This window comes from Camelus bactrianus, chromosome 14, assembly GCF_048773025.1.
Source record: "Camelus bactrianus isolate YW-2024 breed Bactrian camel chromosome 14, ASM4877302v1, whole genome shotgun sequence".
NCBI classification, from domain to species: Eukaryota; Metazoa; Chordata; class Mammalia; order Artiodactyla; family Camelidae; genus Camelus; species Camelus bactrianus.
Genome location: NC_133552.1, coordinates 21126375 through 21141142, shown reverse-complemented (window position 1 = coordinate 21141142; position 14768 = coordinate 21126375). Strand labels below are relative to the sequence as shown.

The following is a 14768-nucleotide window of genomic DNA, read 5'->3' as shown; positions in this document are numbered from 1 at the left end:
ACCTTAATTAAATGCTTAAACTAAGCCTCACTAAAAGTGGTACAATCTGATATTCTGTGACTTCTGACAAGATGCAACATGACTGTAACTATATCTGAAAACTATCCTTTGCTCCAAACGTGTAACCCGGATAGAATGGAACATTTAAATATGACTTTCAATGCAATACAGGGGATAAAGGAACAAGTTAAAACGCATTATGAGGAAACAATCAGAAGAATCCAGCACGTGGAACATTCTATAAGACAAATGGTTTAGACCCTTCAAAAAGTCAGTATCATTTGAAAAAAAAAAAAAATAGGTTGGGAGACTGTTTCAGACTTAAAGAGATATAACAACTAACTGCAATGAGTGAAACCTGACAGGGTCCTGGTTAAAAAAAAAAAAAAAAGAAAGCCATAAAAGTATTTTTTGATCACTAAGGAAAGTATAAAATGGACTAGATATTACTTAATTGTGATACTGTGACTTATAATAAGAAACACATATTTGATCTTTGTCCAGTTCTCAGCACAGAGCTCCTAAAACCCTTGGAATTTCCTAAGTGATAAAAGCAATAAAGGTGTCTTTTGTTATTCATAACAAGCCCCTCTCAACTACACTGGAGTTTATGTTAACGAGGTGATATTTGGAAAGCCCCTAGATAACCACTGGATGGGGGCTGGTTGCCAGGGGAACCAACCACCTGACCAGAGGGTTGGAACTTTCAGCTCCACCCGACTCCTTCAACTCCACCGCTTCAGTGGAGGTTGAAGGAATCCTCAATGCCCAGTGGTTTAATCAAACGTGTCTACATATGGAAATCTCCATAAAAATCCCCAAAGCACAGGGTTCGGAGAGCTTCCAGGTTGGTGAGCACATGGAGGTGCTGGAGAGGTGGCGAGCCTGGAGAGGGTATGGAAGCTCTGCTCCTCTTCCCACATACTTTGTCCCATGAGTTTCTCCCACCTGGCTATTCCTGAGTTGTATCTTTTGTAATAAACCAGTGATTTAGTAAATGAACTGTTTCCCTGAGCTATCTGAACCACTTTAGTAAATTACTGAACCTACGGAGGGGGTCATGGGAACCTCCAGTGCGCTTCCCATGACATGGCAATGGAATGCCAGTTAGTCAGAAACACAGGAGACAACCTGCCCTTGTGACTGGTCTCAGCAGTGGGAGGGGAGGCAATCTTGCGGGACTGAGTCTAGCCTGTGAGATCTAACGCTATCTCCAGGTAGATGGTGTCAGAATTGAGTTGAACTGCAAGACAATCACGTGGTGTCCGCAGAGAATTGGGGGAAAAGAACTCCGCACATCTGGAGTGCAGAGAAGTATTCTGTGAGTACACAGAACACACAGGAGTTTTTCCTAGACAATAAATTTCCGGCTGATTTTCATAAACAACGGTACAGAGTTTTATGTCAGAGGTTACCTCATCTGGCTGTGGGAGGACAATGACGGACATCGTTCCCGTGTGAATACGCTGCATCCTTGATGACAGGCCCACCTCAGGGATTCGCTGAACTCGGTGAATCCCACCTTCATACTTCAAATGCTTATAGACACTGTCACCGGAAATTCGGGCAGCTGCATGATGTAGCCCGCCTACGAAAAAATATTCCAGGAATATTCATGAATTTTTCTTTCAAAGGGATCAGGACTGTAAGTGCCCTTATTCTAAGCCCTGAATGTGAGCACAGAGCCTGAGATGAGAACATAAAGTAGGTACAAGACTGTATCTTCCCAATGTAAATGCATGAATATATAAAAGGAAACATACTGAACTGTTATTTATGGTTATCTCTGGGGAACAGAATGACAGCATGTTTATTTTACTTTTAATATATATATATATTTTTGTTTCTAAGCTTTATATAGTAAAAAAATTTCACTTTTATAAAAATAGTATTAGGAATAAAAGAATCCTGGGGTGTTTCTGCATTGAACTATGCTATGTAATCTTGGGCTAGTTTGGTGCCTTATATAAAACAGTGCTCAATAACACAGTAATTTGATAATGATGAGTAACTCTATAGGTCAAGTTTTCAAGAATCTATTGAAATTTAGATCTTGCTTATCTGTGGAGTGGGAAGATAAGCACAAAATAATCTTGATGCCCAGGCTAGCTTCTTATTGGACATGTTTTTAAAAAAATCTTTTTATTATAAAATAATATACAGGGGAGAGGTTAGTGGCTCAGCAGTAGAGCACATGCTAGCATGCATGAGGTCCTGGGTTCAATCCCCAGTACCTCCATTTAAAAAATAATAATAATAAAAAAGAAAATTAAAAAAAATAATATACAGACATAGAAAACCACATTAATAAGATATATGGTTCAAGATCAAGAAAAAGAACTTTGTCAGTCACCCTGAAGGCCCTCCCATCTGCTCCTTCCTAGTTACAATCCCCTCTTTCTCATGAGTAACCATTACCCTTTTATTCCCTTCTTCATTATAATTTCACTAACTAATGTGCTGCCCTAGGTACTACAGTTTAATCTGGTCCATTTAAAAAAATTGATATGTCTTTCAAACCTCTCAATCTGTAAGTTCATCATCCATCTCGTTTGTTTCCTTCAATTATCTGTTGAGAAACCAGGACTGTTGACCCACAGAAATTTCCCACGGTCTGGTCTCCCTGATTGCATACTCTTGGTGCCATTCAACTTGTTCCTCTGCCCTCTGTACTGCCTGCCATTGGGCAGCTGGATCCAGAAACTGGATTGCCAGCTTGAGCTCCTTGGCAAGACTACAGAAGACACATAATGTCTGGTGGGCTCTCTTTTTTATGGTGTTGACAGTCTTTTGTTTGTTTTTTGCAGGGAGAGGTAATTAGGTTTACTTAGTTACTTTTCCTGGAGGTGCTGGGGATCGAACCCAGGACCTCACGCATGCTAGGCATGCGCTCTACCACTGAGCTATACCATTCCCGCTTTGACAGTCTTTGATGCTTAATGCACTACAGGAGTTGTAACTCAGTGATGGTCTAACTGTATAATTTCTTTCTCACTTATCAGTGTATCTAAGAGAAAGGTTTCCCAACTCTTGTTTAGGCTGCTCTGCACGCCTGGTTCAGAATCACTCTTCCTGTTATTAAATTCATCTCCTTTCATTATTGAAAGTTGAATTCAAAATACACATTGCAGAGATGACATTTCTGACTATTCTCTCATAATGCTGCTGCTTCTGTTTATATTCTTGTCTCTCTCCTCTCCTGCTTCCACAATATTATACTGGCCTCACCCTTTTTCCTGCTTATCTGACTCTTCTTTCTCTTTTGCCAACGAGTCTATCTTTCTAAATGTGGCCATTCTCCAAGGTTTAGTGTCCTGAATGTTCCCTCTCTATGAACTCTCCCTCACTTATTCTCAGTATCAGACATTATCTCTGTGCGAACAGCTATCAAGTAACTCTCAATTCTATTCTCTTGCCAAAGCTCTGGTTACATAACTTCAGCATTTACTGGCTATTTCTCAAGGGATGCTCACTCTAATAACACACATAATAATTCAAAAGCCACTAGCATTATTCTTCCCCAATGGACTCTGCCTTCCAATTTCTATTCCATCTGATGGCATGAATGACTATCGCAATCTTCCCAGCTAGAAAGACTAGATCCCTGGGGCTCATCTCCCTGGGGCTCGTAGACAGATGGGATGCAGTGTGGTTCTGAATCAGACAGCCTTAAATTTAACTCCAGGCTTGCCATTACTTACTGTGTGATCTTGGATTAACGACTTACTCTCTGAACCTAGATCTTCATCTGTAAAATGGGATTGATAATATCCAAATCCCAGGGTTGTGAGGATCTAATACCCTACACTGCACACAGGACACAGTGGGAAAGGAATAGCTCCTCTTGTCGGTTGCCAAATTTTGCTCATTTTTCCTCTGAAGGTCTCTCACCTGTCTCCCAACTCCCAATTCTAACTCTCAGTCATACCTGGATTACTCCAACAGCCTCTCTGCAGTCTGCCTTGAATCTAGCCTCTTCAATCAACCCTTCACACTGTTGTCAAAATAATCCTCTTAAAATATATATCCTCTTAAAAAATATGTTTATCAAATCATATTTTTATTAACAAATCTCCAATGGCTCCCTAACAATCAAGGCCTGTTCAGCTTTCACAGCCGTTCAACATCTACTCAAACCTATTTCCTTTTACTTCTTATCACAAATATGCTCTGGGTTCACTGGCTTCCTCACTTCTACACACACAGCAAGGTCTTTCCCACCACCAGGCTGTTGTTCAGGTTACCCCTTCCCTCTTCTCTCACTGGTATTCCCTTTCCTGACCACTGGCTGTATTTCAAATCTGTACCGAGCACAGACTTCCTTATGCTCTACACTGGTTTCCATTTCCCTTGATTGTTTAACTTACATTAATCCTCTTTCCCCACTTTGACAGTCTCTGCATTATAATTCATGACCCCTGTGTCTACTACAGTGTATCTTTATGTAACCAAGGAGACAAAAACTTCCAAATAGAGTAAAAGAATGGAACCAAAAAGAGAATTACTATCAGGTGTTCTGATTTAACACACTCGAGCACGTAAAAGTTTAAAGGCTTGCATTATTTGTAGCTGTTTATGTTGTATAAGTTTTTATCAGTCCAATTAGAGTGGGAGCTTCTTGAAAATAAAGACATGTGACTAACCTTTTCTGTATTCCCATAAACATTTAACACACCATTAATACTTTAGAGTAAAAACCTTAATACATCTTGGCTTTGAACAACAGAGCAATGATTTTCCAGGCAAGGCACATATCCATCCTCCACAGGGAAAGTTCTCCAACTCAGATACTCCTTCTAGGAGATGCTCCCCTCCCTCCCACTCTCTCCTCCCAGTTAAGAATTCTACTATAGTAAGCCACTGGGACTGATAAGCCTACGTCACAGTATTTAGTAGATACAAATCAAATGTTTTAAAAAATGGGACAATGTGGTTCTAATCAAGATCAGAGGAAAAATAATTTTCAGCATCCTCTATGGACAAAACCCTCAGATACGCCTACCATAATCAGCTGGTGTATAATTCAGAAGTTCAAATGTCCAGTGTTTATAGCTTGAATAATTCTGGTACATATCAAATATTTCCCGGGTAAACTGTTGGCAGATATCACCTAAGAGGAAAATACAAAAATATTCAATCAGCACAAATTTCTAAGAGTGTCATCCTTCAGTACAAGCCCCTTAGGAGCTGGGGACTATATCCAAAGTGAAAAACATTTAACAAATATTTAAAGTTACAGTGTCAAATCAAGGTAATGTTTAAGTATTTTTAAACAAACATCATTTACAAAAAATTATTTTATTGACCTCCAGTAGTTCTTCCAGATGTCACCTCTAAAATAACATCATTTTTGTCACATTTCTCCTTTGGCACTAGACTCTGGAAAAGCTGGAAAAGGGGGAAAAAAACAGTATTAGTGTGCATATTTTCCATGGTATACTGTTATTACTTGAACTTAGATAAAAGACCCCCAAATATTAAAAAAAATACCAGTAATTAACAAAATCACATAGCATCCCAAAGAGGTCTAGTCCTAAAATGCTTTAATAAGTAGACCTAATTAGGCCTAAAATAAGTAAGCAATTCACGTTTACAATGAATTCACTTGTTGGGGGATACGTTCTACAATGTTATCATATTATCTTAATTTTCTAAAATGCAGACATTTAGATCAAAGTCCAGTGTTTCATTCAATTTTCTTTGGGTTTTGCTTCTTATTAGTCCTGAACAGTAGCTTCCTTCATCCAATGAAAGAAGTAAGCTTTGGTTGTCTTCATTTGGAGAAAATGAGGATTTTTTACATATGATCATACATTCTCTCCTGTAGATGACAGGGCACCAGGCCCATGCCCTGTCTTCTTAGTGGAGCTGCTGTTTAGAGAGTATATTGGGGGGGGCGAGGGTATAGCTCAGTGGTAGACCACGTGCTTGGCATGCATGAGATCCTCGGTTCAATCCCCAGTACCTCCATTAAATAAGCAAACAAACCTAATTACTTCCCCTCTCCAAATAAATAAATAAAGAGTATATTGAGGACTCCCAAGATAAGGCTTGAATAGTTTCTCAATGTGACAAGAGAAAAAAAGAGCATTCTAATAAAGAAAGTAACCAACTTTCCTCTTAGGAAAAAAAGGGAAGCAACTTTATCTTCATCATTACTAAAAGGTCTTTCAAATCAAACTGAAAGTACCGACGTGTCACGACTCTCCCTACTGACAATTTCTGAAACAGTCCACCTCTGCTAGAAATGCTACAGCCTGTGGGAGAGACTGTTAGACTAAGGGTCAGACATCTTACATATGCTTTTGACTAGCTGTCTAAATTGGTGAAGAAAATATCTGATATCTCCACCTCATCCTCCTCAGCCCCTCAAAAAACTCCTCTTTTTGAATCCATAGCCCCTCTGGATTCTGAGTAGGAAAGACTGAAAGTAGGAAGATGGCAGATATGACAAAGGGGAACATGGTACATAGCACTGTATTTTTATTATCTTTTAGACAAATCATCCTTTGAGCTATGAAGACTTGTATTAACCCAGTCTCTATACCCTTGGATTCATTCCATTCTATCCAGAATGCAAATTTTCAACCCTTAACCCAATCATCATGAACCACTCCCTGTTTCTAAGACTTAACTGCTCCCCGCCAACCCTTTCCCCATGTTGAACTAGATTTCCTCACTAGCATGTATTCCCTTGCCTGGGAAGTTAATAGATTCAGCTTTGGAATATTTTCGTATAGGGGTGTGGGTGGTGTTTTCTTCTTTGACATCACAATCTCTTCAATATCATTCTGTACTAAATTATAGCACTAAACTCAACATTATCAATTATCACAGGAGAATAAATAAACTGATGTTTGGAGAGTACTCCAAGCAGTTAGTCTAGTGAGAATAGTATTCCTTCATATCAACACTATTGAGATCAGTTTACCTCTTAAAACATACCTCACTGTATAACACGTTGATTTTCTGAGCAATGGTTTGCCTCTCTTCTAATGCAAGTTCTTTTAACTGCTTTTCATCTTGCTTATATAAACCTACAAAACCATCAACAGAAATAATGGTAAACGTATTTAAATAGCTGCCTAATTTCTACCTACTAGGTTTTATTTCAGTTTAAAGGCAAGGGATTATACAAAAGAACAGAATAGTTAGAGAACATCAATTAACAAGTATTTGCTAAGTATGTCTCAAAAACTCATCATGAAAAGAAGTACAACCTTGCCCCAAAGAGCTTGTGATTTGAATGTCTATAAGTAATCACAGAAATCAGTGATTAATCAAACAGGTTTTAAAAGGGACTGACTAATTAAATACAAACCCAAATAAGCTACATTTTAAAGTGGAGTGACCATTTTTTGTCTAAAGGTGGCAGCCATTACTCAGCACACTGTGAGTAGACCAGCATGGCTAGAACCTCCATTTTTTTCAAGAGAAGTTGGAAATAAGAACTCTTGAAATTTTGAAATCTTTTGAAATGTTCATACCTAGTAAATATTTTTTAAAAACACCATGTGGGTCAAAAAAACCCCCACATCTTTGTAAACTCTGCTTTATGGAAACAATGGTCCTTTTCACATCATTTCAAAGCAAGAAGTTAAATCATGGAACTCACACACCAAGCTATCAATGAGAGAGTGGCCAAGCATGGTAGATCCCAAAACCTTTGACTCCACTGCTTTAGCTGCCTAGAGACTCCATTGGTCAGTGGTGATACCTGCTAAATGAGGTAGAAATTTTTGATGCTTAATAATAAAGAAGAAAATAGAAATGAAGAGTAATTCTAAAGGAGAGAAGGCTCTTCAACATTCTTCTCCAGTCGTGGAAGTCATCGGGGTCCAGTGGGATTCTATGACTCATTCCTGCTTTCAACATGTAACACTTGCTATGTGCTAAATACTCTGCTAGTTGCTGGGGACAGAAGGATGGATAAAACATGGTTCAGGTCTTAAGTGGCTCAGTCTGGTGGGAAAGACAGACAGACACACACACACGATTACAGTATGTGGTGAGGGCAGTGCCACAAAGGCACAAAGAGTGGTCTAAGCCAGACTTCAACCTTTAAGAAAGGTTCCTAAACAAGGTGCCATCTGAACTACATTCTAATTATGAATCATCTGTTGCAGAATTATAACGACCTACTGGCCTCACCTTGTGCATATAAGCCTCAAATGGGAACCAGGCTGACATCAATCAATGTAGATATCTGCTGGGTCAAAGGTATTGGAAAAACCTTGATTTGCCATCATACAAAATTATTTTTGTGGCCTCTTATTATTTCCTTAACTGTAAAATCCAGCCTAATTTAATTTCATTGTATCAACAGATTCAAGTGTCTATTATATCCTACGTTTGGTGCTGCAGGAGATAAACAAGTAAGAGACAGACCCTGTACTTAATGAACAGACAACTTGGGGGAAGGGACCAAAGTTAAAACAGTTATATAACGGATCAGAATATGAAACAGAGAAAGGTAATCAGACTTGTTTTACAGAGGGGAGTGAAGCCAATTCAAAATATGATATCCAAGCCATACTTTGTAAGCAGACTGACCTTTAAGAAGGTGAAACTGATGGGTTAACATGATTAAAGACACAGACGTGGGATGGCCTGAGTATATTCAGGGAATGGCAAGTTGCCTATTTGGGTTGAAAGGTAGAATATACAAAGGGAATTAATATACTACACAGAGAGAAGGGGGCTCGCTCTGCAGAGGCTCTAAAATGCCAAACCAAGTAATCTATATTTATAGGCAATGGGAGCTAGGGGAAGTTTTGAGCAGGGGAGTAATATAATTAAAGTCATACTTGGACTAGGAAAGCCTGGAAGCGAGACCACAAGTTAGGACTTTATTGTAATCATCTATGACTGAGATATAATGAAGATGTAAGCTAGTGGAAAGAACAGAAGGACTTCGGAACACTGTGCAGTGGATAAGAGCAGGGGCTGTGGAATCTCACTGATTGGGTTCAAATCCTTGCTCCTCTAATGATTGGCAAAGCAGCTTTTGGCATTTTAACCTCTTAGTTTCTTCAGCTATAAAATGGGGATTATTAATAATCACGCCTACCTCACAAGGTTATTGTGAAGATTCAAATGAGATATTTGTAAAATACGTAGTGCCTGGTGCATACTAAGACTAAGTAAATACAGCCATTATCATCATTATATGGAACGACAGAATTGTAGCTAAAGCTTTAGAAACAATCTAATCCAACCTACTAATAATACACATGATACAACCATACCTGAAAGAGGTTATGTCAATTTAATTGAGAAAGCATCTAGTAAGCTCCTATAATGTGCAAGCAACTTTCCCAAAACTAATTAACTCCAAATTTGAGTGGCATTAATCAGGAGAGAAAAAATAATCCTCATTAATGTGGGTGAAAGCCTCATGGGGCCACTAACAGAAGGCGGGAAAAGGTAAGGCTTTGGACATCCAGGACTTTACAGGCATAACTGTGACTGGCCTCTATGCTGCTTAACATCTGTAAGGCCAATAGCAGAATCTGGAGAAACAATGAACCCCAAGTTAGTCCACTATACTTTTTTCTCAATTTCTGTATATCTTAGAGATTTTTCATAAAAGAAAAAAATCTGTTAAGGCAATTATGCAAAATTAACTCAAATACATCAAAGATCTAAATGTAAAGGCTAAAAATATAACTCCTGGAAGGAAAAACAGATGTTAACATTTGTGGCCTGTAGATTATACAATAGTTTCTTAGACATGACACCAAAACACAAGTAACAAGAGAAAAAAAGATAAATTTAACTTCATCAAAATTAAAAACTGTGGTGCTTCAAAGGACAACCCACAGAATGGGAGAACATTTTGGCAAATCATACATCTGATAAGGAACTTGTATCTATAATATAAAGAACTCTTATAACTAATAAAAAGACAGCTCATTAAAAAAAAAAGAACAAAATAAAATGAAAAGACAGCTCAACTGAAAAATGGGCAAAGGATCTAAACAATCATTTATCCAAAGATGATATAAAACGGCCAATGGGCAGGTGAAAAGACATTCAGGGAAATGCAAATCAAAACCACCTCATACCCACTAGGATTGCTAAAATCAAAAGGGCAGATAATAAGAGTTGGTGAGGATGTGGAAAAACTCGAACCCTCATATGCTGGTGATAGAATGTAAAATGATACAGACACTTTAGAAAATCAGTCTGCAGTTCCACAAAAGGTTAAACATAGAGCTACCATACAACTCAGCAATCTATGTCCACACAAAAACTTGTACACAAATGTTCAAAACAGCATTGTTCATAATAACCAAAGAAGTGGAAACAATATCTAACAACTGATGGATGGATAAATAAAATGTGGTATATCTATGCAATGGGACATAATTCAGCAATAAAAAGAGATGAAGTACAGAAACATGCTATGACATAGGTGAACTTTAAAAATATTATGCTAAGTGAAAGAAGGTCAGTCACAAAGGGTATATATGATTCCACCTATGTAAAATGCCTGAAATAAGTAACGCTACAGAGACAGAAGGTAAATTGGTGGTTGTCTAGGGCTGGTAGGGATGAGGGAATTGGGATGAGATGGCTAAAGCAGGGTTTCTTTTTGGGGTGGAAAAAATAATATCCAGACCATATTAGCCTTTTGATGGGGGTACGAACTGTATTTTTGTGTCCTCGGTCTGCAGCACTTAGGACAATACTTGATAAAGATCTATTCAGTGCTAATTAAAGCTTCTGAAAAGGTGCATATTCAAGTTTCCCAGACCCTTAGAGCTTCTTGGCAAGTACCATGAAGAGCTCAGTCTCTTAGCAGTTGCTCTTTAGTAGCTGAAATACTTCAAACACCCAGAGTACAGAGTTCTGTCCTTTTCAAGTGTGGGGCTTATAACTTGTAGGTTTGTTAAAAGACTGAGTTCAATAAAGCTTTAACTTAGAAAATCAATCCTGTACTTGTACACACACATATCTTTTACCTACTTTTACACATTGATTCTAATTCTTCAATGGCTTGTTCAGCCTCCTGGATTTCTTTGTAAATGGCCGCAAGTGGTGCCAGCTCAGCATGCCGTCGATTCAAGGACCTTCGATCCCCTTCACTTGCAGAGATAAGCTGCAGACAATGATCAAGTGTTTGGTACTCCTTACTCAGGTCCTCCATGTATTTCTGTAGTGCTTTATGCTTCCAAAGCAACCTAGTATCTTGACGACAGTATCTCCTGGACCAATTCTTATTTAACAGATGATGGACAGTGTGACTCCTGTTTCGTCTGAAAACCCACAGCCTTGTATCAAGATGTATCTGTGTAAACTGATGAGAATGGGGAGGGACGTGGCATTGGCGGTGACCATTAAGAGGTGGATGTCTAAAAAGCCAAACATACAGGTGACGATTCATCTCAGCATCTGAAACAAAAGAAACACAATCTGAAAAAAATCAACTCCACGGATATAAAAGCTGGAGAAGCCTCAAGAAATCTTGCTCAGCTCACTGTCTCAGCCAGCTCCAAATAGTTCAAAATTCAATAACCCACAAAAAGAAAACAATTCTCCAAGCCTCTAAGTATATTAAAATAAACAAAGATAGCATTTTTTCCCACCCACTCAGCATATATAATTAACTAGGACAAATGAGTAGGAGTGTAATTGATAAATATGTCAATAGACTGGGTTAAATTAGTTATTTCCTAGAAAGCATCAAGAACCTAGAATTGAATGTGTAAACAGGCACCTGTAAAGTAAGAAATAATCATGTAAACTTTAGGTGGCTCATATATTAATAGATTTCTAAAATTTGAAGGAAATATTAACTATTTTCTTGTCTAATTCTTTAACATTAGGCATCTGGATGTCCAAGGAAGTCAAGTAACTTAATCACGATTATTCATTGGGTCGGATAGAGACTAGGGTTTTTCATTCCCAATTATGCAATCACTCTTCACAGGTGCATCCCTTTTAGCTGAGATTCTAAAGAAATAAAACTTTATTAATGACTAAGTATAAAATCCAATGAAAAGGAAAAAAATCATAATATTAAATGAAAAAAGCAGGAGTGAAAACAACATAATCTCAATTAGGTTTTCAAATTTTTCTACAGTATATGGAATACATAGGTTTATGAAGACGTAATCCCATCATAAATTCTATTGGAAGATCCTTATTTTTTAAAAAAGAAACACACCAAAATGTTAATAAAATGATCTCTAGTTGTGGGATTATGGAGACTTTTGCTTGCTTTCTTTTTTTCCCCCTACTTTTTCATTTTCCAAGTTTTCTATGCATACAGCACATATTACTTTTACAATCAGGAAAAAATTACTTTAAGAAATTACAAGTTAGGTGAAATTGGCTGTGTACAATAATTATCTGTTCTCCGTCCCTCTAACAGAGATAATCAAAAGATACAACACACATACACAATGGTTTTGAGTAAGAAAGTGAAAAGATAAAGCGTTCTAAGAAAAATACTTTGCCCCTAAAATCCTGAGGTTCAAAGTTGAAATAAGGGTCAGAATTGATCAGAATCAACCTTTATTGTCTCCAGTGTTCCTACTATGGTAGGTGCATTCATTTATTAGCTCATGTGGTCATTATAAGTCTGCTAACTTGGATATCATTATCTCCTAGGAAATAAAATATTCAAAATGGACTCTTCAAATATTCAAAGTTTGCAGAGTTCTACTAATGAAATTTAACATAATGAATCACATTCGGACGAGGACTGCAGAAGAGTGCACCAATGCCCAGTAGCCACAAATGTTACAGACCTCCAGCAGGAGTTTCCGTGTGTCTTTCACATCTAGTCTCAAACCCATCACAAGAGGAGTGTCCATTTGAAAAATGTCAGAACAACAAAAAAATGCCTAAAAGATTTTTGTTAGAACACTTTTAACTAAATTTCCATTTTAGGGACAGTTAGTAGAATGAGTAACTCTCAAGGTCACGAACCTCAATGTTAAATAAAACCGAAGACATTTACTTTCTAGGGTTATCTATACCTGAGAACAGCAAGTCTTCCCCATCACACAGCACAGTAACTGGATTACTCTGATACTCTAGGAACGACTCTCAGCGTCGGCAAGTCAGAAGTGGCACTGACCCCGCACCAGAGCAGCACGTGTAAGCCTCACTGTGTAAATCGGCATAAGGAGCGATCCCATAGCGAGGCACCATGGGGGGAAAGAGCTGGAGAAAGAAAAAAGACTTTTAAAAGATAAGAAGAGAGAAATGAATTGTGAGTACCTTAAAGAAAAAAAAAAAAAAAAAAGACGAAGAAGAACAGGAAGAAAAAAAGGACGTTAGGTTTCCTTACTGAGGTCGGAACCCTCTGTGATCCACTACATTTCAGCCCGACAACCACCGGACCACTTTCACTTCCGGGTTCACTCCTTCCGGGTTGACACTTGATCCCGCCTTCTCCTCCATCTGGACTCTTCTCCCGAGTTGGAGTCCTTGAGTGTGCGTAACAAAAAGAGAAAAATGACAACGCGAGAAAAGTGCCCACGAGGCGCCGACGCAGTGTACTTACCCAGAGTCCGAGCCCAGGATGTGGTTGCAACGCGGGCCGGGGAGTTGCGGGGGTGCCGGTGCCCGAGTGTAGAATGAACCACAACTCCCAGGAACGCCCACCAAGGAATCCTGGGAGTTGTAGTTTACCTCGTACAGGCGCCCCGCCCCCAACCCCCTAAGCCAAAGGTGGAGCTTTGGTTTTCACAGTTTCAGGCAAGACCAGAAGGGAGAATCTCTACAATTCTGATTAAGAGATCAAGATACAGGAGAATTTCCTCATATAAGGAGACACTAGAGCAGGGATTCCTGATTCTTTTTTACATAAGGATCGCTTTTCATCATTCAAAAATTTAGAGGGTTTTGTGTTTTGCATGTTAATAGCTATACTTTCAGCTGCCATTGCCTAAGAAAGTACCTTATGATTAATTGGGACTATAAATTCGTGTTTTTAAAAATCATAATGGGGATTCAAAAGATGGGTTACTAGATATATCCATAGGTTAGTGATTTTATAGCTGTTGAATGCATATACACAATTTTGGGGTTCAACTTAGATTCATAGTATATAAACCACTGTAAAGAATTAAAAAACCTAAATAATGTGGATACTAACTAATATATATATAGAATAGATAAACAAGTTCATACTGTACAGCACAGGGAACTACATTCAATATCTTGTAGTAACTTATGGTGAAAAAGAATATGAAAAGGAATATATGTATGTTCATGTATGACTGAATCACTATGCTGTACACCAGAAATTGACACAACATTGTAAACTGACTATACTTCAATTATATATATACATATACACATACAAAAAAACCCTAAATAATAAAAAAAATTCCAGGAAAATGCAAACATATTGCCTTAGTTTGAGTATTCCAGTGGGATATAGCCCTTGGCAATCACATGTACAGGTCATTTGACCTTTAAGAGTTTCTTCCTGGGGGCGGGAGGTGGGAAGGGACAGACTGGGAATTCAAAATGTAGAATAGATAAACAAGATTATACTGTATAGCACGGAGAAATATATACAAGATCTCGTGGTAGCTCACAGTGAAAAAAAATGTGACAATGAATATATGCATGTTCATGTATAACTGAAAAATTGTGCTGTACACTGGAATTTGACACAACATTGTAAAATGACTACTACTCAATAAAAAAATGTTAAAAAAAAGAAAAGAGTTTCTTCCTGAAAAGCAAAGGCAAAAAGAATTCCATTTTCCTGACTTCACAGGATATTTTCTTAGGTAATGATC

At 38.1% G+C, this 14768-nt stretch overlaps 1 protein-coding gene across 4 annotated transcripts in view; it reads right to left on the bottom strand.

Moving 5' to 3' along the window:
• The window catches only part of MTRF1 (mitochondrial translation release factor 1), a 28767-nt gene extending 15214 nt beyond the window's left edge, over positions 1 to 13553 (bottom strand). Inside the window, exons 1-7 of one of the 4 annotated variants that reach the window (XM_045508906.2) lie at positions 13304 to 13553; positions 12990 to 13176; positions 10972 to 11397; positions 6946 to 7037; positions 5307 to 5388; positions 5003 to 5110; positions 1416 to 1588 (exon numbers count right to left, since the gene is read on the bottom strand). In XM_045508906.2, the coding sequence (XP_045364862.1) occupies positions 1416 to 1588; positions 5003 to 5110; positions 5307 to 5388; positions 6946 to 7037; positions 10972 to 11389 (873 nt within the window). In that variant the 5' untranslated portion in view covers positions 11390 to 11397; positions 12990 to 13176; positions 13304 to 13553. The remainder of the gene's footprint in view (positions 1 to 1415; positions 1589 to 5002; positions 5111 to 5306; positions 5389 to 6945; positions 7038 to 10971; positions 11398 to 12989; positions 13177 to 13303) is intronic. The other 3 variants (XM_074378253.1, XM_010973284.3, XM_010973286.3) reach the window with 3 other exon arrangements.
• Positions 13554 to 14768: the final 1215 nt, after the last annotated feature.